This window comes from Eschrichtius robustus, chromosome 16 (genome assembly GCF_028021215.1).
Source record: "Eschrichtius robustus isolate mEscRob2 chromosome 16, mEscRob2.pri, whole genome shotgun sequence".
Classification (NCBI taxonomy): Eukaryota; Metazoa; Chordata; class Mammalia; order Artiodactyla; family Eschrichtiidae; genus Eschrichtius; species Eschrichtius robustus.
This window is the reverse complement of record NC_090839.1, coordinates 22655960-22683946: the sequence shown is the minus strand read 5'-3', so window position 1 is coordinate 22683946 and position 27987 is coordinate 22655960. Positions and strand designations below refer to the sequence as shown.

Below are 27987 nucleotides of genomic sequence, written 5' to 3'. Positions count from 1 at the left end.
ACTTCAAAAAAAAAAAAAAAGGCTTCTATAAATGTGTATAAACATTTGATGAAATGGGCTGTGATAAAGGGGCTTGAAGAATCGACGGTGTCTGGATCTCACTTCCGTAGTCCTCTCCGTTCAGCTCAAACATCTGACAAAGCCCAGAGGCCCGGATCCACCAACCCTAGCAACGAGGGCGGTCGGAGCTGAGCCCGCTGGTTGCTCAGGAGCGTCACTTCCGGGACCGAGGTCGCCAGGAACCACTTCCGGGGGCGCGGTGCGGCGGCGCTGGAGGTGAGTGCGGCGATGCTGTGGCCGGTCCCGGGCTTCGGGGCGGGGTGGAGTCGCAGATGCTGAGGTACGGAGAGGGGCTTAAGCTCGGGCGCCGCGGGCGGCGCTGTTCTGTCGGCCCGGGGGCCACTGCGTGCGCGGAGTAAATAACTTCCTGGGTCGCTCTTTCGGAAGTTACTTGGGAGGGGAGTTTGAGTCCCAAGGGGGCGGAGAGCCTGTCTTGCTGTCTCTCAGCGCTTTAGTTCTGAGCAGGGCCAGAACCCGGTGCTCCTCACAGTTGTGACCTGGCCTTTCTTCCCACTGACGGAGCTTTAGGAGGAGCCAGAGCCCTGGAGTCAGCTTGGCTGGGGTTTGACCCCTGAGTGTTCCCCTATTGCTGTGTAACCGTGGGCGAGCTCTGGTTGCCTCTCTGGTTCTCAGTTTCCTCCTCTGTAAAATGGGCGCATAGGGTTAATCTGAGGATTAAATGAGTTGGTGAATGCAAGGTGCTTAGTAAATGCACAGTGCGTGTTCGCTGATTTATTTCTTTTTAAGAGAAGTGGGAAATGAGTATGTGAAACCTCACTTTTTAAGTGGTGGCAACAAATTCGGATTTAATAATTACATTTTGTAGGACATCTGCCCACCAGCTTCAGCCTACTGGCTGCCAGTTTTGACTGCTCTAGGAGATGGCTTACCTTTCCATAGGACAAAATTCTAACCCAGTTTTGAGCACTTCCTGGGAATTTGTTGTAATGGGACGGGTCTGGGTATACAGCCCATGGCTGTAAGGCAGTAATTCCTGACACTGATTTTCTGTTCTCCAGTCTCAGGACAGAATTTTTAAATCACTTCATTAGAAGCCAAGGATCCCCTACCAACATCCTTAGAATCTGTTTCTTTGAGTCTAAGAGAAGACTTAGTTTCTGTTTGCTAAGTCTGGACAGCTATACATGTCTCAGGGGTTATTTATTTATTTTGAAATAGTGACTTTTTTTTTCCAATAAACTTTTTATTTGAGAACTATTTAATTTATTTATTTATTATTAATTTATTTAATTTATTTTTATTTTTTTAGGGGGCTGTGTTGAGTCTTCGTTGCTGCGTGCGGGCTTTCTCTCGTTGTGGCTAGTGGGGGCTACTCTTCTTTGTGGTGCGCGGGCTTCTCATTGCGGTGGCTTCTTTTGTTGTGGAGCACGGGCTCTAGGCGCGCGGGCTTCAGTAGTTGTGGCACAGGGGCTCTAGAGTGCAGGCTCAGTAGTTGTGGCTTGCGGGCTCTAGAGCGCAGGCTCAGTAGTTGTGGTGCACGGGCTTAGTTGCTCCGCGGCATGTGGGATCTTCCCGGACCAGGGCTCAAACCCACGTTCCCTGCGTTGGTAGGCGGATTCTTAACCTCTGGGCCACCAGGGAAGTCCCGAGAACAATTTTAGATTTACAAAATTATTGTGAAGATGCTGCAGTGAGTTCCCATGTATCTCCCACACAGTTTTCCCTATTATTAACATTTTACATTAGTATAATACTTTTGTCACAGTTAATGAACTGATATCAGTAAATTATTATTAACTAAAGTCCATGGTCTCTTCCGATTTGCTCAGTTTTCTCCTAATGTCCTTTTTCTGTTCCAGGATCCCATATTACATTATTCGTGTCTCCTTAGGCTTCTAGGACTGTGATAGTTCCTCAGACTTTCCTCGTTTAGATAAACTTGACAGTTTTGAGTGTTATTGGTCAGATATCTTGTAAAATGACCCTCAGCTGGGATTTGTCTGGTGTTTTTCTTGTGATGAGATTGGAGTTATAGGTTTGGGGGAGGAAGACCACAGAGGTAAAGTGCCATTCTCATCATATCACATCAAGGGTATATACTTTCAATATAAGTTATCACAGATGATGTTAACCCAGATCACTAGCTTGAGGTAGTCAAGTTCTTCCACTGTAAAGTTACTCCCCTTCCCCCACTTTTCCATATTGTACTCTTGGAAGGAAGTCATTATGCACAGCCCATGCTTAAGGAGTGTGGAATTACACGTCACACTTTAAGACAGATTATCTACATAAATTATTTGAAATTCTCCATGGGAAATTTGTGTATTTATTAAATCATTTATATCAGTATAGTCTTGGATATTTCTTTTCATACTTTGGGTTATAATCCAGTACTACTTAATTTATTTTTTTGTACAAATTGTTCTGGCTTTGGCGATTGGGAGCTCTTTGAAGTGGCTTCTATATCCCTTTGACATACCCCGATCAATGTGTTTTGGGTTTTTTTGAACACTTTCTTACTTTCTGTTACAGGTTCATCTTGTGTATTTCCTGCATCAGTCCTAGAGTTAACCATTTCTCCCAGGAGCCCTGGTTCCTTTTATTGGAGGATGGTATCAGAAACCAAGATCTGGGTGCGAGGTGTGCTCATTGCTACTAGTATGCCCAGAGCAAAAGAGCAAGAGATTTATGTGTGTAGACTAATCTCCCTCTCCCTCTCCTCTCCCTCTCTACATATATATATATATATATACACACACACACACACATATATGTATATATATAAATATGTAGCCTTCTGTATCTATATTAATCTAAATATGAGTTTATACTGATGTCTGCAACACTCATCCATTCCACATGGATCATTCTAGCCTCCTCTGGCTTAACTGTAACCTTCTACTCCAACTGTAACAAACCTAGCTCCCACCATCTACCATCCATTTACTTAATTGTTCAATTCCAGTGTATATGTATAGTTGTTTCAGAATTGGTAACCTATATCCCATGTGGGAAACAACTTTATTAACTAGAGTACAGTGACATACACAGTTCCTTTTGCCTTTAGTCTTACAAACTCCAACCATTTCCAAAGTTACTGAGGTCAGCACCTGATTCCCCCTACCCCTTCAGTGAAATCGCTTCATCCATTTCTAATACATTTAGATTCAGAATGTCACATTCTGCATTCCATCCTGGATACCTAAATGATTTTTTTTTTTAAATTCATGTACATTAAAGTTTACTCTTTGTGCTGTAAAGTTTGCTGGGTCTTAGTTGCAGCACGCAGGCTCTTCGTTGTGGTGTACAGGCTTCTCTAGTTGCAGGGGGCAGGCTTCTCTAGTTGCGGCGCGCGGGCTTAGTTGCCCTGCGGCATGTGGGATCTTAGTTCCCCGACCAGGGATCGAACCCGCGTCCCCTGCATTGGAAGGCAGATTCTTAACCACTGGACCCCAGGGAAGTCCAGTTCTATGGGTTTTGACAAATGCTTAATGTCTTGTACTCACCATTACAGTATCATACAGAATAGTTTCACCTTCAGGTCTTATTTTTAATTTCTCTCAGATTTCATCTCAGAAATCTTGTTGGCCCTCTCTTCAAAATATATCTACAACCTGAGAATTTACCGCCTCTACTGCTACCTGGTGCAAGTGTGCCTTTTTGACTATTATGTAGTAGCCTCTTAACTGGTTTCCCTGTTACCACTCTTGCCCCTCTACATTCTGTTCTCAACACAGCAGCCACAGGGACCATTTAAAAATGAGTCAGATCATGTCGTTTCTTTGCTAAGAACTTTCCAGTGGCTCCCCTTTGACCCAGAGTTCTGCTGGTCCTACACAGCTGCTCACTCTACTCTCTTCTCCTTGGTCATAAAGTTCATTCCTGCCTCAGGACCTTATCCTTTGCTGTTTCTCCACCTTGGGGTACCTAACAGGAATTGAAATGACTTGTTCTTTCACTTTTTTCTTGCCTTTGCTGAAATGACACCTTCTCAGAGAGGCCTTTGCCTGACTACCTCATACAAAATAGCACCCCTTATCTCCCTATTTATATTTCTGATAATACTGCTGCCATTACATATCTATATGTGTGTGTTTGAGTGCCTCCAATTGGAATGAAAACTCCATGGCAGGAACTAGAATGATGCTCAGTAAATATGTGTCCAGTGAATGAAAGCTTCAGACCACTGGTATCTGGCATTCACAGATGAGCCTCAAGGGGTCGGATAACCTTAGGAAATTATTTGCCCTGTCTGATAATAAATGGCTCTGTACTTTTTATGAAATTCTGATGGGGGTATGAGTTTCCCCCCATGTGTAAAAACCTTTGCTCTTAAGCAAGTCTGGAGAATCACAGGGTTAGAGACCTAGCGGGATGTTCAGCGTTGCCCTGACTCACTGGTAGAGCCTAAGCAAGCACCGTGCCTCTCCGCTCCCCCTCCCCCTTGTTAAATGAGGCTGTTGGTTGGGGCATCTGCTCTTACTTTAAAGGTGGGAAACAACCATAGGTTTCATCAGTTACCAAATATCTGAGTCAGGCCCTGGAAGAAACTCAAGGTGGACCCTGGGTCCCTGCTGTCCAGGAGCTTATAGTGGAGCAAGTAAAAACATTAGACTGTGTAGTATTTCTCAAACAATAAGAAATACATTTTGAATTTTGACCCAGAACATCCTTGCTTGGATGTAGATGGATATAACTGGTTAAAAAAAAAAAAGCTTCAGGACACAATACTCACCCTTACTGATATGATATTTTCTATTGTCATTTACTTAATTAATTAAAGTACTGGTTAATAAAATTAAAGAGGAAAAAATGTCAGCTGCAGCCCCCTTAATGGTTTCCATGGCTCAAAAATTGGCCACAGCCTGCAGTTTGAAAACCATTGACCACCAGCTAAGTTTCAGTCATACCCACCAGCCAGTTTGAATCCTAACTTTGCCACTTCTCAGCCAAGTAATCCCAGGGTAGGCCACGTAACCTCTCCCAAGCCTCGGTTTCCTCATCCTCGTTAGTAATACCCGCCTCCCAGAGTGGTTGTGAAATGAATGAGATGCTGACTGTAAAGTGCTGTGCACATCTGGCAAATGATTCGCTTACTGCTACTGCTGTGACAGTGTCGGGGGTGGGGTGGGGGGAGCAAAGCCTTTCAAGGAGTCTGAGGGATAAGAGCCTCCTTTTTGGGAGCTGAAGGATGAGTAGGACTCTTGTGACTTCTGTATTCAGGAAAGGAAAACCCAGAAATCCTGGCAGGCAGACTGGGAAGTAAAGTGTAGGGGTACAGAGAAAATTAGACAGGAGTTCTAAAGCAGACACAAGATGTATAGAGCATTTTATGTTTTCCAGAACTTTATTACAACCACCCTCTGGTTGTACCTGCGCTGTCCAATGTGGGAGTCCTCTAGCCACATGCAACTATTTATAAATAAAGTAAAAGTAAAATGAAAAATTCAGTTCCTTAAGCCTCATTTAAGTGCTTAACAGCCACATGGGGCTGGTGGCTACCATGTTGGAGAACAGAAGTATAGAACATTTCCATAATTGCAGAAAGTTCTCTTGGGCAGCGTTTCATTAGACCCTATAAAAGCCTTGTGAGAGGAGTAGATAGGCATGGATTTTTCTTTTAGATTGTATTCAGTTTTTGCAATGATATTCCCCCCACAATTAAAACTTATGAGCCCTTCACTTTAACAGCAACTATTTACATTTTCTTATGGCCTCTTTTGATCTTTAGCCAGTGAAATCATAGTTTATACATGGCTGCAGTCAGTGTTTATGTAATTATTTTCTTTTTTCATTTAATATAATTTTGCAAAGACTTTCTGCTGACCTGATAACACCACATACGTACTTGCCATTTTAGTCAACGGGGAATATCCCATGATGTACCATAATTGGGTTAACTGCTTCTTTATTGTTGGACACTTTAGTTGCTTCCTGCTTTTCAGTATTACGAATAGCACTGCCATGAACTTTTTTGTACCTGAAGCCTTTTTCTTCTTTTGAATTGTTTCCTTACTGTAGATTCTAGGAAGTGAGTTATTCAGTCAAAGGATATAATCACTTTTATGGCTCTTGTTATATTGCCTAATTGCCATTAAAAAAAAAAGCCTAAATGCATTATAGCTTTGAATAGATATTATTGTTGTTGTTTGGCTTCTGAGAACATCAAGTCTGTAGGAGGTCAAGAGATTGGCCCAAAGTGTAGCTAATTGCTGATAGAAGCAGGGTTTGTGCCCCCGCCTGACTCTTGGCCCCATGTTTTTATTGTACTACAAATATTCTTAACAATGTTGCTGTGAGTAACATTAATAAATCTAAGTATTGATAAGCCCACTAGGCTTGTTACAGCCTTAAATGTAAAGTTTAGGGCCAAGGGCATTTTAAAAAAGTGTATATTTATGAGGTGCAACTGTGAAGAAATGAGAGAACATTTTTATACCTTGCTATTCACATGGTGTAAGGATATAGTGTCCTGTCTGGGCTGTACGTTTCCTCCAGTAAAGCTGTTCTTGCAGCAGCCTTGGAATTCACTTCAGGGCCAGTTTCTGAGCCACCCCAAACAATCTGCCTAGGGTCTGAGCGTCATAACCTTGTATTTGACCAAAAATGGTATTCCTGGGCTTGAGGCTCCACCTGATTCACCACACTTGGATCCAGATGATGTTGGGTTCCTTCCAGAAGTCAAATCCTTCCTGGGAAGATGAAGATCTGCCAGCTCTGAGGATTTTGGTGGGGGGGGGGGGGAAAGTGAGCCTCAGGCTTTGAAAGCCATTCCCAAAGGAGACCGAAGTGGTGGGAAACAGTGGCCACCTTGTCGGCTCGGGCACATCACCTTCCTAAGTGACTAGGTTGAAAGGTAGACAATGCGCATTTGCATAAACCCCAGTCTGTTCACTTGGAAGGTTGTTTTTGTCATCGTTTAGTCACTACTCCTTCATGTTGGAAAAATGTTGCAAAGCAGTGAAGCCGCAGAGCCAAAGTGGAGGAAGGTTTTAGGATAGTCTCTTAACCCAGAGCCATCCGTAGGAATATAATGCAGGCCATGTGTGTAATTTAAAATTTTCTAGTAGCCACATTTAGAAAGTAGAAAGAAACAGGTACAGTTTGTGTGTGTGTGTGGTAAAATATCCATAACATAAAATTTACCATTTTAACCATTTTTAAGTGTACAGTGTGTGTAACCATCACCACTATTTCCAGAACTTTTTCATCATTCCAGACTGAAACTCTGTACTCATTAAACAATGACTCCCTATTGCCCCTCCTCCAGCCCCTGTAACCTATATTCTAGTTTCTGTCTCTATGAATTTGCCAATTCTAGGTACCTAATGAGTGGGATCATACAATACTTGTCCTTTTCTGTCAGGCTTATTTCATTTAGCATGTTTTCAAGGTTCATCCATGTAGCATGTATCAGAATTTCATTCATTTTAGTAGCTGAGTGAATGTCCTTTGTCCTTTGTCTATACCACATTTTGTTTATCCATTCATCTGTTGATAGACTCTTGGTTGTTAACTTCTGGCTATCGTGAATAGTGTAGCTGTGAACATTGGTGTACAAGTATCTGAGTCCATGCTTTCAGTTCTGTTGGGTATATACCTAGGGGTGGAATTGCTGGATCATGTGGTAATTCTACGTTTAACTTTTTTAGAAATTGCCAAACTGTTTTCCAGTATGTCTTTTCACTCTCTTGATAGTGCCCTCTGATGCACAAAAGTTTTTGATTCTGATGAAGTCCAATTTATTTTTTCCTTTGTTGCCTGTGGTTTGGTGTCACATCTAAGAAGTCATTGCCAAATCCAATGTCGTGAAGACTCCTCCTATGTTTTCTTCTATAGGTTTAATAGTTTTAGCTCTTAAGTTTAGTTCTTTGATCCATTTTGAGTTAATTTTTGTATATGGTGTAAGATAAGGGTCCAGTTCATTCTTTTGCATGTGTATATCCAATTTTCCCAGCACTATTTCTTGACAAGACTATCCTTCCCCATTGGATTGTCTTGGCACCCTTGTTCAGAAATCAGTTGACTATATATGTGAGGATTTACTTCTGGGCTCTTTATTCCGTTCCATTGGCCTAGATCCTTATGCCAGTATCACACTGTTTTGATTATTGTAGCTCTATACTAAGTTTTGAAATCAGAAAGTGAATCCTCCAACTTAGTTCTTTTTCAACATCAGATGAAATTAATAATTTATTTAACCCAGTATGTTATTTCAACATGCAGTCAGTATAAAACACTGTTAACGAGATATTTTATTGATACGTTCGTTTTTTAAAAATTAATTTTTTTAAATTTTTATTTATTTTTGGCTGCGTTGGGTCTTTGTTGCCACGCACGGGCTTTCTGTATTTGCAGCGAGCAGGGGCTACTCTTCATTGCGGTGCACAGGCTTCTCATTGCGGTGGCTTCTCTTGTTGCGGAGCATGGGCTCTAGGCGTGTGGGCTTCAGTAGTTGTGGCATGCGGGCTCTAGAGTGCAGGCTCAGTAGTTGTGGCACACGGGCTTAGTTGCTCCGTGGCATGTGGAATCTTCCCGGTCCAGGGCTCAAACCCGTTCCCCTGCATTGGCAGGCAGATTCTTAACCACTGTGCCACCAGGGAAGCCCTATTGATACAGTCTTATGTTCATACTATCTTCTAAATTGAGTGTGGACCTAACTGAACAGCTATCTCAGTTTGGACTAGCTGTGTTTCAACTCTCCATAGCCACATGTGGCTCAGGGCCACCATGTTGGACAGCTCAGATTTAGTGGAAAGTTGCCTTGTGGCACAGATCCCTGAAAACACAAAGGGCTTTGGAGTCAGGTGGGCCTGGTTCCCAAGTGAGTTTTCCCCTTTCTCATTGGGGTGGGCCAAAGGAAGCCACTCGTGGGTGCTGTGGTAGAGGGGGAGCAGTTCAGTCCTACCAGGGTAGGAGGAGGGCAGTAAGAAAGGCATGCTGGGGGGTGGAGCACGAGTTCAGCCTTGGAGGTAGAGTAGGGGCTTCGCCAAGCAGTCGTAATGGGAAAGGGCATTCTTGGCAGAGTGTGCCACTTGGGTAGAGGCCCAGGATTTGAAAGAGCTCAGTGCTCTTGGAGAATTACAGGCAGGTCTTTCAGCTCGACCAGTGTATTAGGAGTGGGGGACTCTGGTGAAGTGAGAGGCTAGAGAGGTGGGTTGAGGCCGGACCTGCCACCACTGGGCACCACTGCCCCTGTCGTCCATGTCCCCAGCATCTCTTATTTGGGTTACTGGTAGTAGCTCCCTCACTGGTCTCCCTACGTCCACTCTGCACCCCCCCACCCCGTTTAAAATGTAAATCAGGGAATTCCCCTGCGGTCCAGTGGTTAGGGCTCTGTGCTTCCACTGCCAGGGGCCCGGGTTCGATCCCTGCTTGGGGAACTAAGATCCCACAAGCCATGTGGCGTGGCCAAAAAAAAGTGTAAATCAGATTATGTCACTTTTCTGCCCAAAACCCTTCTGTGGCTTTACATTTTACTCAATCAAATCAGAAGTGTTAGGGTCCTACAAGGTCAGTCGCCATTCCTTCTGATCTTACCTTCTTCTACTCTCCCTCCTGTATGCCTCTCTGGCCATTTTGGACTCATATCTCTGCCCTGAGGCCTCTACACTTGCTTTTCTCTCTGCCTGGAATATGCTTCCCTGAGATGCTTCACTGGCTCAGTCTCATACTTCCTATCTCTGTCACTTCATTCCTGTCTCTTCTTCAGAGAGGCCCTTCCTGTCACCCTATACAAAATAAAATGATGCCCTTCTGAAGCTTTTTTCAAAACAGTTATCACTAGATGGCATGTCCCATCTGGATGTGTTCTTTGTCCACCTCTGTCCCTCTGTCCTGAGAGGTAGGCCCCGAGAGAGCAGGGATTTGTCTGTTTTACTCACTCTTCAGTGCTTGGTGTTCAATAAGTATTTGTTGAATGAGTGACTGGATCTATAAATGAACAAATAAATAAAACCTGAAACAGAGCAGGCCTTCAGCAAATGTATGTTGATTTGAGATTTTTGTTGAAATGTTTGCATTTATTTATTTATCTCCTGTAACTTCATTTTTGGAAAAACTTCAAACATACAAAAAAGTTGAAAGAATGGTCCAGTGACTCTCCATATATCCTCCACTTAGGTTCAAGAATTGTTAACATTTCATTGCAGTTGCTTTATATATTCTTGCATGTATGTGGGTGTGTTTGTGGAAGTGGAACCATTTAAACGTCAGTTGTAGAAACATGACATTAACTCTTTGCATTTAGAAGTTGGCTCTGGAGAGTGGTGAATCGGAGGGGACCTCAGGCAGCAAGCTGGGGCCATGGCCTCCGACCTGGACTTCTCCCCTCCCGAGGTGCCCGAACCCACATTCCTGGAGAACCTGCTGCGATATGGACTCTTCCTGGGTGCCATCTTCCAGCTCATCTGTGTACTGGCCATCATTGTACCCATTCCCAAGTCCCACGAGGCGGTGAGTCCTTCCCTGTGAGCCTCCGCTCCTTAGACCGGGTTCTAGGTACTGAAAATAGCTATCACAGCAATGAAGACTAGCAGGGATTACGCGGGGCTTTATTGATTTAGAGTGTCCCTAAATTCCCACCTGGTGGCATTGGGCCATATCGTTCATACCTTATTTGTTCACATGTGCGTTAAGCAGATTTTTATTTAGCACATACTTACTGTGTGTCAGACTCTGCTGAAAGATGTGGTGTGTGCCCTCAGGGAACTTCTAGTCTTTGGGAGAAGGGCAGATATGTAACAAATACACATGTTTCCCTGAGAAGTACAGAGTACTGTGAGGGTGTATAACAAGGGGGAAGGACCTAATCTTACACTGGGGCAGGGGCTGGGTTGTTCCCCCTCCCCCAAGGAGAGGGAACTGCATGTGTAAGGACCCGAGGAATGAAGGAATGGTTTAGGAACTGAATGCAGGTGACTGTGGCCAGAGCACAGAAAGGACACGATGAGAACAGCCAGAGGAGTGGCGGGACCCCAGGGGTTTTAAGGAAGAGAGTGACATGATCAGGTTGGCTTTCTTGTTGTTTTGACTCTCGTTCTATAGGTCTCTGTATTCTGTAGCTCTGTACCCTCCTTCCACCACCCGACTCCCAATTTTCTCACGACCTTGGTTTGCTGGAGAAAGCAGGTCATTGTCATCTGCCACATTCACATCCAGGATTTGGCTGATTGCTTCTCTGTGGTGTCATTTGGCATGTTGCCTTGTTCCCCATATCTCCTGTCAACAAGAAATTCAGTTTAGAGGCTTGATTCGATTCAGATCAAGTTATTTAGTGAGAACACCTCATAGCTAGTGCTGTGTACTTCTTATTACATGTCATCAATCAGCACTTGGTGTCTGGTTGTCACACAGAGATTCTAAGATATCTGTGGGTTCGGGTGGTAATAGCTGATCCCTCTGTTATAAAATCTTCATTTTATAACTCTTTCACCTGAATGGTTTTAGCATCCACTGATCATTGCTTAGATCCATTATTTCCTTTGGCCTTTATTAGCTGGAATTCTTCAGTGAAGAAGACCTTTTCCTCATCCCTATATGGTTACTCTGAAATGCTGTTCATAGTAAAAGGCAGGATAAATGCTTGGTTCTTTCCCTTTATTAGTGTTCAGAACAGTGAGTTTGGGCTCTAGCAACCTCCAATCTTGACCAATAAAGCTTTGATTTTCAGTGGGAACCCCATGAAATTGTATGAAATATTGTCTACCAAGGAAACCCATTAGAGACTCATTGCCTAGGGTTTTATTGGGGACAGGTGACATAAGCACCCTCTGCCTAGCACAAACCAAAATTCCAGACTTCCAGCAAGAAGGCAGGTATTCAGCATAAACCATATTGTTTCCACAAACAGGTTAGTCATAGTGAGCCATTCTTTTTTTTTAGATTTTTTTTTGTTTGTTTTGATGTGGACCATTTTTAAAGTCTTTATTGAATTTGTTACAGTATTGCTTCTGTTTTATGTTTTGGTTTTTTGGCCACAAGGCATGTGGGATCTTAGCTCCCTGACCAGGGATCGAACCCACACCCCCTGCATTGGAAGGCGAAGTCTTAACCACTGGACTGCCAGGGAAGTCCCATAGTGAACCATTCTTATCAGTTCTGGGAATTGTGGGAACCACCCAAAATCCAGTGTCCCAGATGCCAGCCAAAGGCCAACCTTGCAAGCTGGCTTTTCTAAGGATACCGTTTTCTTTTCTTTCTTTCTTTTTTTTTTTTAAATGTAAACTCTATTCTGCACATCTACAACATACTTATTACAGTTTTCAAATAATTATGTGTTTTTTTCTCTACTAACAATAAGACTCAGAGTGAAATTTATGATTTCTTTGTGGTTCTTTTTGGGCCCAAAAATATGTCCCATAGTTCAGAGTACTATGTTTAGTAAAGTCTTTTCTTCACATAAGTATACTCCCACCCAGACATACATTAATTTGCTTCAATTTGTTTTTAATTTTTAGAGGTATTTCCTTTTGATTTAATTTAAAAATTATATAAAACTTTTATATACAACATTTCCCAAAGTTAAAACTACGTAACAGTATAGAGTCACAGAAGTTTCCTTTAATCTCAATATCTTCCATCCTTTTCCCTTTCTCCCTTGATAGGCAACCATTTTTATTTTGATTTATCCCTCCTTTGTTTCATTTTGAAGAAGTACGCAAATGGATGTGTGTGTGTGATATTTATTTTCTCCCTTTGATGCACAAAAGATAGCATCCTACTAAACACAGTTTTACATGTTTCTTTTTTTACTTAACGATATACAATATATTCTGAAGATACCTACCTTGGAGATGACTATGTCCCAGAGATCCTGCTGGTGTAACTGGGAGGAACCCTGGCAAAGGGGCAGGCTTGGGGTGGGGATGGGGAAGGAGCATTCTGGGTTCAGTTTTAAGCAGGTGTCTTTTAAGATGTCCAGGTGATTCTGTCAAGTAGGTAGTTGCATCTGCCGGTCTGTATCAGGAGGAGGGTCTGTGCTGAGTGTTGATCAACATTTGAGAGTCAGTAAGATGTAATTAAAGCCATGAGAGAGGATGAGATCTCTTAAAAGGGAATATGGAATAAGATGGGGAGAGCCTTGAGGAGCTCCAGCATTCAGGGGACCAGCAGGGAGGAACAGCCAGCAAAGGTGGGGAAAACCTTGGTGAACATAGATAGGCATGTGGGCTCTGGATTGTTCTGTTCATCTACATTTCTTATTTTGGGGTTTTGAGAAGGAAGTCGTGATTGGAGTTTTTCTGCCCACAGTTGTATCACACTCTAAAGACGTAATCCTTGTGCTCTGTGGCTCTGTCCTCACAGATGCAGCGTGCTACTGGGCATTATAAATAACAAACATTTTTATCGTCATTGGCCACTGATGAAGCCTGCCAAGAGTCATGAGGGAGGGAGGTGGTGAATGTTCTTGTTTTACAGGCAGAGATATAGTCAGAGGTGTGTGGCCTTATGGAGAGCCACAGCTCACCTCCTGTTGTATTCTTAACCCTTTGAGGCTAGCCATAGAGGCCCAGGTCCATTTATCAAACTTTCAGAAAAAGGGGTGCCCTTTACTGATCTCTGAGGATTTTAGTGACATCTTAGGTTGAGGTCTTTCAAGGCAGGGGGTTGACAAAGGGCTCCACAGTATGCCTCCCCGCCTCTGCGCCGCCCCCCTCCAGCCAAACCTGCTGTTTAGACATTTAGAGGTTAATTTTGGACAACAACCTCATCTTTTATTTTTTTTTTATTATTACTTTTTTATTGAAGTATAGTTGATGTACAATATTATATAAGTTACAGGGGTACAACATAGTGATTCACAGTGTTTAGAGGTTATACTCCATTTATAGTTATTATAAAATATTGGCTATATTCCCTGTGTTGTACAATATATCCTTGTAGCTTATTTATTTTATACATAATAGTTTGTACTTCTTAATCCCCTACCCCTAACTTGCCACTCCCTTCTTCCCTCTTCCCACTGGTAACTGCTAGTTTGTTCTCTATATCTGTGGGTCTGCTTCTTTTCTGTTATATTCACTAGTTTGTTTTATTTTTTAGATTCCACATATAAGTGATATCATATAGTATTTGTCTTTCTCTGTCTGACGTATTTCATTTAGCGAAATACCCTCCAGGTCTGTGCATGTTGTTGCGAATGGCAAAATTTCATTCTTTCTCATGGCTGAGTAGTATTCCATCATATATATTTTATATACCACATCTTTATTCATTCATCTATTGATGGACAGTTAGGTTGCTTCCATATGTTGGCAATTGTAAATAATACTGCTATGAACACTGGGGTGCATGTATCTTTTCAAATTAATGTTTTGTTTTTTGTTTTTTTTTGGATATATACCCAGGAGTGGCATTGCTGGGTTGTATGGTAGTTCTATTTTCATTTTTTTTGAGAAAACCTTCATACTGTTTTCCACAGTGGCCAATTTACATTTCCACAAAGAGTGTACAAGTGTTCCCATTTCTCCACATCCTTGCTGACATTTGTCATTTGTGTCCTTTTTTTTTCTTCTTTGTGTGTGTGTGTTTTTTTAAAAAATTTTATTTATTTATTTATTTATTTTTGGCTGTGTTGAGTCTTTGTTGCTGCACATGGGCTTTCTCTAGTTGCGGCGAGCGGGGGCTACTCTTCGTTGTGGTGCGCGGGCTTCTCATTGCAGTGGCTTCTCTCATTGTGGAGCACGGGTTCTAGGCACGCGGGCTTCAGTAGTTGCGGCACACGGGCTCAGTAGTTGTGGCTCACGGGCTCTAGAGCACAGGCTCAGTAGTTGTGGCACACGAGCTTAGTTGCTTCACGGCATGTGGGATCTTCCTGGACCAGGGCTCGAACCCGTGTCCCCTGCATTGGCAGGCGGATTCTCAACCACTGCGCCACCAGGGAAGCCCTGTGTGTTCTTTTTGATGATAGCCATTCTGACAGGTGAGAGGTGATATCTCATTGCGGTTTTGATTTGCATTTCTGTGATGATTAGCGATGTTGATCATCTTTTCATGTGTCTGTTAGCCATCTGCATGTCCTCTTTGGAAAAACGTGCCCATTTTTTGATCAGGTTGTTTATTTTTTTGATGTTGAGTTGTATGAGCTGTTTATATATTTTGGATATTAACCCCTTATTGGTTATATCATTTGCAAATATTTTCTCCCATTCAGTAGGTTGTCTTTTCATTTTGTTGATGGTTTCCTTTGCTGTGCAAAAGCTTTTACGTTTAATTAGGTCTCATTTGTTTATTTTTGCTTTTATTTCCTTTGCTTTAGGAGACAGATGTAAAAAAATATTGCTACAATTTATGTCAAAGAATGTTCTGCCTGTGTTTTCCTCTAGAAGTTTTACGGTTTCCAATGTTACATTTAGGTCTTTCAGCCATTTTTAGTTTATTTTTGTATATGGAGTCAGAGAATGCTTTAATTTCATTCTTTTACATGTAGCTGCCCAGTTTTCCCAGCAGCATTTATTGAAGAAATTGTCTTATCTCCTGTATATATTCTTGCCTCCTTTGTCGTAAATTAATTGACCATAAGAGTGTGGGTTTATTTCTAGGCTGTCTGTTCTGTTCCATTGATCTATGTGGCTCTTTTTGTGCCATTACCGTACTGTTTTGATTACTGCAGTTTTGTAGTATAGTCTGAAGTGAGGGAGTGTGATTCCTCCAGCTCTGTTCTTTTTTCTCAAGATTGTTTTGGCTATTCGGGGTCTTTTGTGTTGCCATGCAAGTTTTAAAATTATTTGTTCTAGTTCTGTGAAAAATGCCCTTGGTATTTTGATTTCACTGATTCTGTAGATTGCCTTGGGTAATATGATCATTTTAACAATATTAATTCTTCCAATCCAAGAGCATGGGATATCTTTCCATCAGTTTGTGTCATCTTCCATCTCTTTTATCAGTGTCTTATAGTTTTCCAAGTACAGGTCTTTTACCTCCTTAGGTAGGTTTATTCTTAGATACTTTATTCTTCTTGATTTGATGGGAAATGGGATGACAATCCTTAATTTCTCTTTTTGATAGTTCATTGTTAGTGTATAGAAATACAACACATTTCTGTATATTAATTTTGTATCCTACAACTTTATCAGATTCAGTGATGAGCTCTAGCAGTTTTCTGGTGGTGTCTTTAGGATTTTCTATCTATAGTATCATGTCATCTGCAAACAGTGACAGTTTTCCTTCTTCTTTTCCAATGTGGATTCCTTTTATTTCTTTTTCTAGTCTGATTGCTGTGGCTAGGACTTCCAATACTATGTTGGATAAAAGTGGCAAGAGTGGGCATCCTTGTCTTGTTCCTGATCTTAGAGGAAATGCTTTCAGTGTTTCACCATTGTGTATGACGTTAGCTGTGGGTTTGTCATATATGGCCTTTATGAGGTTGAGGTATGTTCCCTCTGTGCCCACTTTCTGGAGAGTTTTTTATCATATATGGATGTTGAATTTTGTCAAAAGCTTTTTCTGCATCTATTGAGATGATCATATGGTTTTTATTCTTCAGTTTGTTAATGCGGCGTATCATGTTGATTGATTTGCAGATATTGAAAAATCCTTGCATCCCTGGGATAAATCCCACTTGATCATGGTGTATGATGCTTTTAATGTATTGTTAGATTCGGTCTGCTAATATTTTGTTGAGGATTTTTGCATCTATGTTCATCAGTGATATTGGCCTGTAATTTTCTTTATTTGTGATATCTTTGTCCGGTTTTGGTATCAACAGCCTCATCTTTTAAAATATAAGTGTGGTACAGAATATCTCATTTTCATTTATCTTGAAGTTTAGAGGAGTAAGGCTCACACAAGTGAATTGTCTTTGTAACTGAAGGTTACTGTATTACATTTTTTTGTTTTTGTTTGTTAGTTTTTCAATGGAGCAGTAGCAAAAAATACAGTACCATTAATTTAACTTTTTATTGATGCACCACCCCAGCAAATGGTCCTCAATTATGCAGGCATTCTACTGCCAGCTTTCCTCTGCATGCCCCCGTAAGGCAGCCTTTTCTCACTCCCCGAACTATTAAATAAATGGAAAGGAAAAACAGTATTCTGTGTGTATAAACAGTCTTACAAAGAGAGGGTGAGTGCTAAGACTGTGCTTAGAGGTTGTGCTTAGTAGCAAGCTGGGATTTGGAATTTGGATGGGGAGGGGAAAAGGAAGGGATTTTAACTTGGGGCTGGGGAGCTCTTATGGCAGAGGGGGACAGCTGTGGGGACTCTAGGCAGCCTAAAGGCAGGTGGGAGGTCCCTGAAAGTGGAACGTGGCAAGGAGGTGGGAGAAGGTGGAGCCAGAGAACAATCATGCCCTCTCTGTCACTTCACTTAGGGCAAAATCACCTCTCTTGCTTAGCCTATAGAAGCAAGGTTTATTAGTGGCTTTTTGGGCCAGAAGATAATATTTTTGGCTCCAGATGATGGGAAAGGCTTTGAAAAGCAAAAGAATGTCTTTCCTGTTGTTCTAGTGAGCTGATTTTTTGCAACTAGTTTATGACTTCAGTATTTCAATACTTAGCAGACTATTTGAAAGCTCTTTTGGGGGTAATCAGGGAGGAAAAAAAGGAACACATAGAAATGCTTCCCACCCCACCCCCTTTCTTTTCCATAGTAGGAGCAAGAACTAATTCATAAAATTAAAACTAAAGTCCCTAGAATCCTAAGCCAAATGAGAACATTTTCTCATTGACACCTCATTAAACTAAGACCTGAGAAAAACATTTGTTTGAGCCTGATTGAGGCCTGGGTCACACTTAATCCAAGCATTTTCTTTTAGGCTAGGTTCTAAAATATACGAAGGTAGATCCTTGTACCGTTTCTGTCTATTCCAGGATGCAGCTGTGTTTCATCTCTCATGCCCAGTCTGATTGTTTGTATGGTGGCCGTGGTGGAAAGGATTCGGGGGCTGCTTCTAGGCTCCAGAGTAAAGAAATTATTCATTGATGTCTGCCTTGAGCAAGGGACTGGGGAGTGGTAGCATGAATTGCCTGTCCTTGGGCTGGTGCATGATTCTCTATCTGGCTGCACCCACCTGGGGAATTTTCAAAGGCCTGGGCTGTACCTATAGAGATTCTGATCCAGTTGTTCTCTGAAGCCTTGGATCAGTGTTTTCTTAAAGTGCCCAGGTGATTCTGTTATGTAGCCACTGGTCTGGTCCTTAGACCATTTCCCTGAAGCACAAACCAATTTGGGGAGGACAGAAGGTGTTCAGTTCTACGTGTGTTAAGTTTGTAATAATAGCATGACATCCAAATGGGAAAGAAAGAGCCAGTGAGAATTTGGGGATGGAGACCTGGGAATTATTTTAACCAACATAACATTATTTCTTGAAACCCTAAGAGTGAGTTGCTAAGCTTTTCAGGGGAAATGAAGATTCAGGGAAGACCTGAACTTGGGGCACGGCCAACTTTGAGGTAGTTTCTGTGCAATGTAGAGGTACTGAAAAGATGCGGGTGCTCTCCCAGAGCAGGGATGCAACTGGGCCTCTGGAAGGAGTGGGCACCAGGGCCCCATCACTCACCGTCTGCATCCCCTCTGCCTCCCCTTCTGTTCATCTCCTGTCTCTCACTTCTCTTGTCCTGCTTCCTCTGCTCGCTGCCCCTGGGGTAAGATGGAACATGGCCACTAACAGCTCCCAAAGTTTACATCTTTCAGCTGCAGCATCTGGAGGCTGCCTTTCTGCTTGGTCCCAGTTCCAAATTCCCTAGAGAAGGAACTGTAGCTGACCCAGCTTGGGACTGCTATGGCCAGTGTGGGGGAGGGGAGCATCCTGTGGTGTGACCTCTAGGGGTGGAGGGGAAGGTCATTTCCCAAAGGAACAGGAGTGCTGTGCAGACAAAACTGGGGGTCTCCATTCCTTTCGCTCTCTTGGAGATGGGCAGACTCGTGGGCAGAGGGCTAGGAGACTGTGGTCACCCTGAAAACCCCCGAGTGGTTCAAGGAGGGCACAGAGATTGGGCAGCAACGGCTGAGTGATGGAGGAGAGGCTGCTCAATGTGGCAGTGATGCCGTGTTCAGGCTGCTCTTCTTCATAGTTTGGTTTCAGGAGAACTGAGTTCTTACTAGGGAGTCCCAGATCCCTAGGGCATCCCTAGGGCATCCCTAGATAAAGACTGCAGAAGTCTGTGAGCTCCCTGCAGTTGTGTGCAAACATGTGATGTTTTCATGCTTAGGCACATTTTCTGGGAAGATAAGTCTATTGCTTTTCTCAAAGTGGAGAGCAGCAATTTTAATGAGGTGGGAGCCAAATTCCAGGAGTGAAGGAGTAGGTAGTGAGGAAGTAAAGGTCGGGAACCCTTCTACCCCTTCCCCACAGCCTTCCTGAGCTTCCTCCCAAGCCTCTTTTGTATCTTTTTCTGCCCAGAATGTTGATCCAGTCAACACTAAGCAAGCGGGTGTTGACTTTTAGTTCAGCGACTCACGTAGCAGGTAGTATTAGTTCATCGGGCAATTAGTCGTTCCTAGTAGTTTAAATGCTGACTATTCTCATGTCTTCATATGTTTATGTCACATCTGCCCAGCCAGCTGCCAGCCCCTGGGTAGGTACCTTCACTTCCACCCTGCCGTCTTTGCGTGATTGCCTCAGTCTCTTCTGTTGAAAGCTCAGAAACTTGGTTCCATCAGTTTCCTTAGAAAGAGACTGTTTTGGCTCTTAGAACTGGGAATTTCAAGGCACACCTGGGTTCGGAAGCTCGCAAGGTCTTCAGGGCTCTGTCTCTCCATCTCCTGGCTCTCTAGGAGTGTTGGCTTCATTCTGAGGCCCTTGCCACGTGTCAGGAGGATACAGCAGCCCCAGTCTGTGTCTTTATCGCCCATGATTTACAAGCAAGAGAAGCCATTTCTCTGCCTTTGCTCACTTTCCAGATCTCATGGAAGGCCTCTGCTTGGCTCTGGCTTGACCACATGTCCGTACTTTGCCCCATAGGTGGGAAGGGGCATTGGGTCCATTTCTGGCCAGGCCACATTTAACTGGCCACTCCTGTGGTCACAGTGACTCAGAGTCCCCCAGAACCACATGGGACAGGGAAAGGGCATGGCCCCGACAGAGAGTGGGTGCTGGGCAGACAAAGACAGCTGATGCCCAGCACTGTGATCCGGCAGAGGAGAGCTCACCAGAGTTGATGGCAGGAGTGGTGGCTTTCTATGTGATGCCCACATAGACTTCACTGTCAACCAGAAAGTCCTGCAGTGTTTGGAGCCCTGAAAGGGATGGAGCCTTCCCGGGGGCAGCGGGGCAGTGGCCTAGATGTTAAGGGGTCTTGATTTTAAACTAGACCCCCGATTGCCAGCGAAGGCTGCCGTAGTAAATAATTAACTTGGGCAGGTGTACACCCATTCTCAACGCCTCAGGAGACAGTCTCGCAGAACCAACTTTGCAGTTCTGCCCTGTGTTTTTTTTTTAAGCTTGGGAGGCATTTGCAGTTGAATTGGGCGGCAGGGTGTTTTTTGCTTAACAAGCAGTTCTTGAGAGACTGCTGTGCGGTGGGCAGGGCGAAGGTCTAAACATGGTCTCGAGATGTGTACCGGCTCATGGGAGAGACGGCGGAATACACACGGAGCCGCAGACCAGCCGGTGGGCAGGGCCTGCGGTGGTGCTGAATCGTGTCTGGAATGAGCTCCCCGGGCTGTTCTCTCTAATCACAGTTCTCCTCGCCTGCCAAGCGCATCCTGGACTCTGTCTCCGTTCGCCTTGTGGAGCCCACATGGACGGCCTCCCCCGCTTGGTTTCAGCTAGTCCTGTCCTCCTCTCAAGGCCAGTGCTAGTCCCAGCCCCGCAAGGTCTCCCAGCTCCCACCCTGCCCAGGGCCTCGGGCAAGAGCGTGCAGCAGGACGAGCCAGAGCTTCAGCACTGGGTGCCTTCCCCTGCCTGAGCCCGTGTCCCAAGCTAGAATAGGAGGGCATTCATGCCCGACCCACGCCATTCTTGAGGATCAAGTGAGGCAAGGTGCTTGAGGCTACCTGAGCATAGCACAGTGGTCTTCTTTCCCTGGACCATTTTAGAGGAGAGAAGAGTTTCAGTCTGTGTAGAATGACATTTTGTCCTGATTTATTGGACTAAATACACACTTAACTGTATAGCGGAAATCATAAAATTCTGTGTGCTTTCCCTGCTGGAAGAGATTTGATGCATTGTGGCACAGATTCGATTATTTGAATCTGATGAAGAGCAGCAATTTTCTGGCCTTGTAAGTGGCTGTGGAGCTGCTTCATTATTGATGAGGCCTGTGTCACACAGGACACCTCCGCAGACCCAGGAACCACCTGGTGGGGTGGGGAGTGGGGGGTGGTTTCTTTTACTCCCCAAAGTGAGATTGCTGAGGGAACTGAAAATTTGCTTCAGAGGAAGCGTGATTGAAAGGTGGGGCCGTAGTGTTCAGGGTCTGCTGTCTGCCTGGCTTGTACCAGCAGCGTGCATTTGAAGAGAAATTAAGTCAGCCATTTATTGAGTCATTCTTACCAGCGAAGAATTAGGAGCTACAGCTCTGTGTGGCTAGGACCCCAGCATCTGAATCACGTGTGTAACAGCTGCCTTTGCTTCCCTGTCCCTTGTGGGGAAGGCGGATGTGCCCCACTGGGTTAGTTGGTATGTCTTGGTGAACCTCAGTTTCCTTGCCTGTAAAATGGGGCTCACGGAGATGGGCTTATCAGGTTGATGGGAGGCTGAGCAGCTGATGTTTGTGAAGCACCCACGTGGTGCACATCATGAAGTGTGCGTCCTTTTCTTCATTACCCTGTACTGCCCGGCACAGAGGCTGCATGCGCTGGGCACAAATAGATTGGTGACAGGTGCTGAGCACCTGTGCAGAGCATGAAAGAGAACAGAGCATCTGGGAGATACTGGCTGGCCAGTAGCCCAGAAGTGACAGGGTGGGCTGCATGAGAGGGCATGCCCGGGGACAGGGCCAAGGCTGCAGTGGAATAGCTCTGGAGGCCACTCAGGGGTTCTTGGAATCTGATTTATACAAATAGGGACACCTGGAGGCTCTTGGAATCTGTCTTATACCAAGAGGGAACCAGCAACACGTTTAAAGCAGAAAACAGACTGGTCAGGACGGTCGTTTTAGGAGAATAGGCTCTGAAAGCAGTGTGGTGGGTGGTGAGGAAAACCTTGGGAGGGGCAGGCAGGAGACTGGGGGCTCTGAACCGACTCAGTAGTGTGTGTCCAGAGGGCGACGGGGCGGAGTTGAGAGCCGCATGGAAAGCAGAGTGGACCCGCCACGGGGACAGATCGGATGTGGAGGCACACAGGGAATGGCGAGAACTCAGAGATGGCTCGGCAGTGTCTAGCTTGGGTAACTGGGTGAGTGACGATGCCAGAAACTGAGCTGGGGGAGAGGGGAGGAGGTCTGGGGTGAGGAGGAGACAGATAACGCGCTCAGATGACTCAGTGACTGTACTCTGTCCATGCGCCCACAGAGAGCTGCTCTCAACTGTAGGAGCAAAGCCTGACTCGAGGAGTGCTAACCCACTTCCCTGACTCCTGCCACAAGCAAGGGGGTTCTGAACGACCCATCGGCAGGATCCGGAACAAACTGTTATTGTCATTCCACAGTCACCTGTGCTTCCAGGCGCTGCTAACTAGGGAGAAAGTAGATGTCACAGTTAGCTCTAATTCTTGGTTGCCATCAGCGCCGAGGTCCCTAGGAAACCCGGGAGAGGCTATACCATACAGCCACTGAGAGCTTAGGATTATCCTGGCCCTGCCGCTCGCCAGCTGAGACCTTAGGCAGGTCACATAACCTCTCTGAGTGTCTCTTCTTTCGTCTATCTAATGGGGCTCCTTATGGCACTTTGTGAGGCAAAAATAAGATATATCCAGGCCTCAGAACACAGGGCCTGGCGTGTTGTAAATAATATTAGCAGCTGTTGTGGCTGTTATTATTAGTATTCTTATTGGTGGCTATATCTAGCCATGCTTTAGAGTATGAATATTGGGTTTAAAATCTGCTTGTGTCCTCTCTACTTATGGGAAAAGTGAGGCTTAGTCTAAAGTGTTACATCTTCATGATGATAAACAGCAGTGAAGTTCCCATGCTTATGGGAGATCTTGTGTTTTCTTTCATTTCATTCATTCATTCATTCATTCAGGAACAATTGAAGCTGTCCAAGGACTAGTAGGGGAGACCATCATGAGCACATGTAGCTTTGGTAAAATGAGTGGCATTGTAAGGTTCCTGGGTGCCTGGGGCGTAGGGGTGGAGGAGGGGATGCACCTGCTGGAGGAAGAGGAGCGGAGGAGGAAGGCTAGACAGTGAGTAGCAGCCCTTGGGCTGGGCCAAACCATGGGGAAAGGTTTACTGGGTGGCTAAGGAAAGAAGGGTGCTCCTCTTGTTTAGGGGTGAGCACCAGAAGCCCTGGGGCCTGGCCCAGTGTGGGGGGTGGAGGAGAGCCCGGGGAGGCTGGAGAGGTGGTCTCCTTAAGCTGCCATCCCAGGAGCAGGACATGAGACTGTGGGTGATGGAAGCCACTGGAAGGTGTAAGGTGGGGGGATCTGCATTTTAGAAAAATTCTTTTGGCAGGTGCACAAGGCATGGCATAGAGAGAGCAGGGAGGCTGGTTGGCAGTGGGGAAACTGAAGTAGGGCCTTTGATGCTCAAGAGAGTGGCCAGGTCAAGGTGGAGGAGGTCTAATCAGCAGGACTTGGTGACTGATTGGACGGAGGGGAGGAGGGGAAGGGTGGGGTTGCCAGGACTCTGGTTGCTATGACCATGGGTGGGGAGGAGGGCCAGGCCAGTTGGAGATGGGGCCATGCTCTGTCTGGGCCAGTTGAGTTGGAGGTGCCTGGGAGGTGCCAGTTCCAGTCATCTGACAGACAGCTGGGTCAGGAGAGAGGTCTGGGAGGTGACAGAAAGGATGAGGTGAATGAGAGAAGGTCTGTGGCGTAAGGGAAGTAAGGGAAGCACTGGGGACACAGCTGGGCGTCCTCATCTCTGGATTCTGAACTGGCCCCACTGAAACCAGAGGAGGCGCCCAGCTTGAGCTCAGAGTGGGGCTCCATCCCTGGAGATCCTGGTGGGCCTCGGCAAGTTCCCTGTGCGTAAACCCTTTGTCTAATCAGGCCCTGTTTGTCCAGGGCATGCAGGGACTGACTGGTTTCCACTGGCCGCACAGGTACTGCGCTGGGGATGGTTTCCAGCTCCCAAAGTCTCCAAAGGCATTGTGCCCTGTGGGGTTTGCCTTAAACAGTAGCCTTCCTGCTGGGCTCTGCAGCCATCAGCCTGTGCACTTGACACACTGGCTCCTCTGAGGTTTTGTTTTGTCTGTTCGTTTTTCTAATGGGCTAACCTTTTACTTTTCTTTTTTTTTGCCAAGTTACAAAAACAGTATCAGCACAAGGGGACAGGCTGGGGAAGTCCAGAGCGCAATCAGAGACCTGGCCAGGGGAGGGGCCGGTACCCTGGTTATCTTGGGAAGATCCCCCATGGGTGCCTGGGACTGAGCTGGGCCTTTACACCTGGTGTCTCAGCTGGCAGGCGGGCAGGGTGGAGAGCAGACAATGATGGCCGATAAGAGGGAGCTGACAGACCTTTGGACTGGGCCTTAGGTGGGGACCGCCCCTCCACAGCCATGGTCCTGCCTCTTCTGTCTGATGGAGACTCGAGGCTGGGGCCAGGGGCTGACGGTGAGCAGGGAAGGACAGAGAGTAAAGCAAGCTGGCAGCTCGGGGCTGGCCAATTAAACACAAAGAAATACTTTTCTAGAAACAGCGTGCTCCCTCCTCGTATTCTTAGTCTGCTATTTGTTTTCCCATTTTTAATAAAAGAACACAAGTACCGAAAACATTTCCTTACTATTAGTGCTGGGGACAGCGGGGGCAGGGGGCAGGGCACCTGAATAAAGGGGCAGCCACTGCTCAGCCCGTTTCTTCCATGAGGGGGTTCGGGGCCAGTGTCACTGGATGTTTAAAGTTTTCAAGGAAAGCAAGGACTCCAGATCGAATGGGAAATCTCCCAGTTGGCTCAAATTCTTAAAAGTAAACACTGCAGGCCAAGTGAAGTCTGCCTGTGGGCCGGGCGAGGCGTGTGGACTGCGGTTCGTGTTCTCTGGGCTAGATGGGACTCTGTTAACATCCTGCCTGGCTGTGGCACAGTGTGATTTATCACCCAGGGAGGAGGGGACACCCGACGGGACTGAGGCCACTCCAGAGTCTCCTCTGACATGAGCCTGTGAGGCTGTGACAGGCCGAGTCCCTTCCCCAGAGTCCACTGTCTTTATCAGCTCAGTGAAGGCCAGGGCTTGCTCTGTGGTTTTGAACCTTTTTTCATCAGCAGAACCTTTGTTTAAACCAAATCTTACAGGGAACAAATCACAATGTACATGACAGATAAAAACCAGAGCTGCCCCAGATGTAGGGAGAGTCTGGAGTTCTGCCCTTTCCCACAGGGCACCTCTGCCAGGCGCCACAGAACTCTGTGTCATGGCCACCCGGCTGCGCTTTCCACCCTTCCCTGCCCCGGCATCTGTGCTTGAATGGGCGGAGGAGAGTAGCAGGGCCGGCAGGAGAGCAAGCCATAGTAGGTCTGCCCAGAGCCGGCTCCCCGCCCGCATTCTGCCCAGTCCCTGCGCACAGTGGCCAGCCGGCCGTTGGGTGCACTTGCACTTACTGGGGGCTTTCCATGCATTTTTGCCTCCTCACATTAGCCCTCCAAGTTGTGCACCACTGTTTCCATATCACAGGTGGGTAAGCCAAGACTCAGAAAGGGGAAGGGAGTTGCCCACAAGGTCACTTGACTGGAACTGGGGGAGCCTCGATTCCCCCAGGACTGTGAGACTCCAAAGGCTGCCTCCTCCCCTCGGGCCTCCTCCCTTATCCTTCACCTGCCTCCTGGGGACAGTCCCAAAACATGTGGATCCTGGGGCCTGGCAGTGACGGTTTCCATCCCTTGTGTCTTTGCGGCACGCTTCCGTTTGCAAAGTCCCCTCAGACATGATCTCATTTTGCTGGTGTCAGGCTTGATTTGTCTAAGCAGGACTCTCCTTTCTGTCACCACACAGGAGGCAGAACCATCTGAGCCCCGAAGTGCGGAGGTGACGAGGAAGCCCAAGGCCACTGCTCCTTCTGCAAACAAGAGACCCAAGAAGGAGGCCAAGAAGAAGCGGTAGAAGAGGCGGCCTGTGGAGCCCGGTGGGCGGGCAAGGGCCTTGGGGGCTGCCGTCCCGGGGCTCAACCTTCTGTTCCCTCACTTTGTCCCGGGCTCAGGGTCTGAGGTGGCTGGGACACCCTCTGACCACAGAGATCTGGACAGTCATGATAGTTCCCAGGCCCCAGTGGGCAGACCACCACTTCCTCTACCTTCTGCTTCCATGATGGTTTAGGGCCAAGGGGACTAAAACACCCTTTGAGCAGAGACTGTCTTGGAAGTCTCTTCAGAAGTTGGGTCAGCTCACAGAGTTGCATTTTCTTACTGAATCCTCGTGTCCTGCCTTTAGTCACCCACCTTATAGATTTACACTACATTTTCGAGTCATTATCTAATGCTGACAAGCCCACCTTGTAGATTTACACTACATTTTCGAGTCATTATCTACTGCTGACAAGCCCCGCCCATCTCCCATTATCTGTGCCCTGCAGGTCAGATCTGCTAATCAGTCCCCTTTGTCTCTGCTTGTGCAGATGGAGCCGGGCCAGGCCTCCCCTGTTTGTTTAGGTCAAGGTGCCAAAGCCACTGCAGTGCTAGGGGTCCCACTAGTGAAACAGCCAGGCCTGAAAGATGCCTGGAGTGAGAGCCAGTGGAAGACCCAGCCAGCGTGATGCCCCATCCTCCTCCAGCACACGGAAGGGATTTGGCTGAATGAGTGTGTTTTCTTGGGCCCAGACTTCCTGAGCATCTGAAATGGGGGAGGGCTTGTCAATCTCAGGCCAACCTCTTTACAGCCCATCACAGCACACTCAAGGTGTACCTTTTGGCTTCTGTCTATGCCCCCTCCCACACCCCCCAGTTCTTTCAGGCCCTGACTGGTGAGGAAAAGTCATTTGGGGAAGTAAACGTTAATAAACAGCCCCACACGCTGAGCCGCCTGTGTGTCGCCTGTGCTGAGGGGGAGCGCTGGTCCCTCCCCTGTGGGGTGCGGGAAGGGCGCACCCCCAGAGAAGTGGGACAGTGGGGCCGGGGTTGGCCGGAGCGGGGGCCGTCTGGTCAGAGCAGCTCCGGGACGAATTTTAGGAAGGGTCCAGCCAACTGCTTCGTGTGGCCCTTAGTCACTGGAAATGCGGTGAACGTCCATGCGTGTGTCAGAGTTTCCACCGGGCCCGGGCCCCTCTCAGTCCCTGGTTCCTGCTGCCTGAGGAAGACGCTGCTTGTCTTCACAGCAGCTTGAGGAAAACTGAGTTGGAGGCCTTACGTGGCATGGGGTGGGTCACACGGGTCCTGTCACGTGCCCTGAATCAGCCACCAAGGAGAAGCCTCGATCTGTGGTACCTCTGAAAGCCTGGCTGGTTTACAGTTTGCTGAACACTTTCCCAAATGTTGTCACAACTGATGAGGTAGAGCTTAAGGGATGAGTGTGTGTCGTCTCCCTTTCAGAGACGGGAGACTGAGGTCCTGACGACCTGAGGATGCTGGAACTCGGACTGGGGCCCAGTCCTTGGCCCTTTTTCCGACATTTAACAAATATTCGGTGAGTGTCAGCAGGCTGGTGCTGTGAGGGGCAGTCTGCCACGGAGGGCCTGGCAGGATCCCAGCACCCCAGGTTTCAGGAGGAGCCCGGGGACTGGAGTGCCTGCACAACAAAGGGCCAGGCACAGCCAGATCCTAGAGGAAGGGGCTTCTGCTGAGTGTTTCTGTTCACAGACGTTTACTCAGAGTCTCTTAGGTGCCTTATGCCACGCTAGGGCAGGGGATGCAGAAATAAGGAGGCCTCCCAGAAGCCCAAAGTGAGCCTGGCCCAGTGGGAGACTGAGATGTGTACACAGCGTGGGTGTGGAGAGCTGTCCAGCGAGGGAGCAGTGGGTGCTGTGGGAGCCGGGTGGGGGCCCCCAGCTTGGCC

General features: G+C 46.3%; 1 protein-coding gene across 5 annotated transcripts; it reads left to right on the top strand.

Annotated features, from left to right (window-relative positions):
* Positions 1 to 228: 228 nt before the first annotated feature.
* On the top strand, positions 229 to 27013 carry MANBAL (mannosidase beta like). 5 transcript variants are annotated; one of them, XM_068524637.1, is made up of 3 exons: positions 229 to 276; positions 10271 to 10476; positions 25996 to 27013. In XM_068524637.1, the coding sequence occupies exons 2-3, from the start codon at positions 10327 to 10329 to the stop codon at positions 26101 to 26103; spliced, it is 258 nt and encodes an 85-aa protein (XP_068380738.1). In that variant the 5' UTR covers positions 229 to 276; positions 10271 to 10326; the 3' UTR covers positions 26104 to 27013. The 5 variants fall into 5 exon arrangements, with proteins under 5 accessions (XP_068380738.1, XP_068380737.1, XP_068380741.1 ...); XM_068524636.1 differs by having other exon boundaries at positions 252 to 340; XM_068524640.1 differs by having other exon boundaries at positions 254 to 276; positions 10274 to 10476.
* Positions 27014 to 27987: the final 974 nt, after the last annotated feature.

Excerpts from the sequence above, each read along its gene's own strand:
- MANBAL (XM_068524637.1), top strand. The coding sequence starts at position 10,327 with ATGGCCTCCGACCTGGACTTCTCCCCTCCCGAGGTGCCCGAACCCACA. Across the intron at positions 10,477-25,995 it reads TTCCCAAGTCCCACGAGGCG|GAGGCAGAACCATCTGAGCC; the intron begins GTGAGTCCTTCC and ends GTCACCACACAG.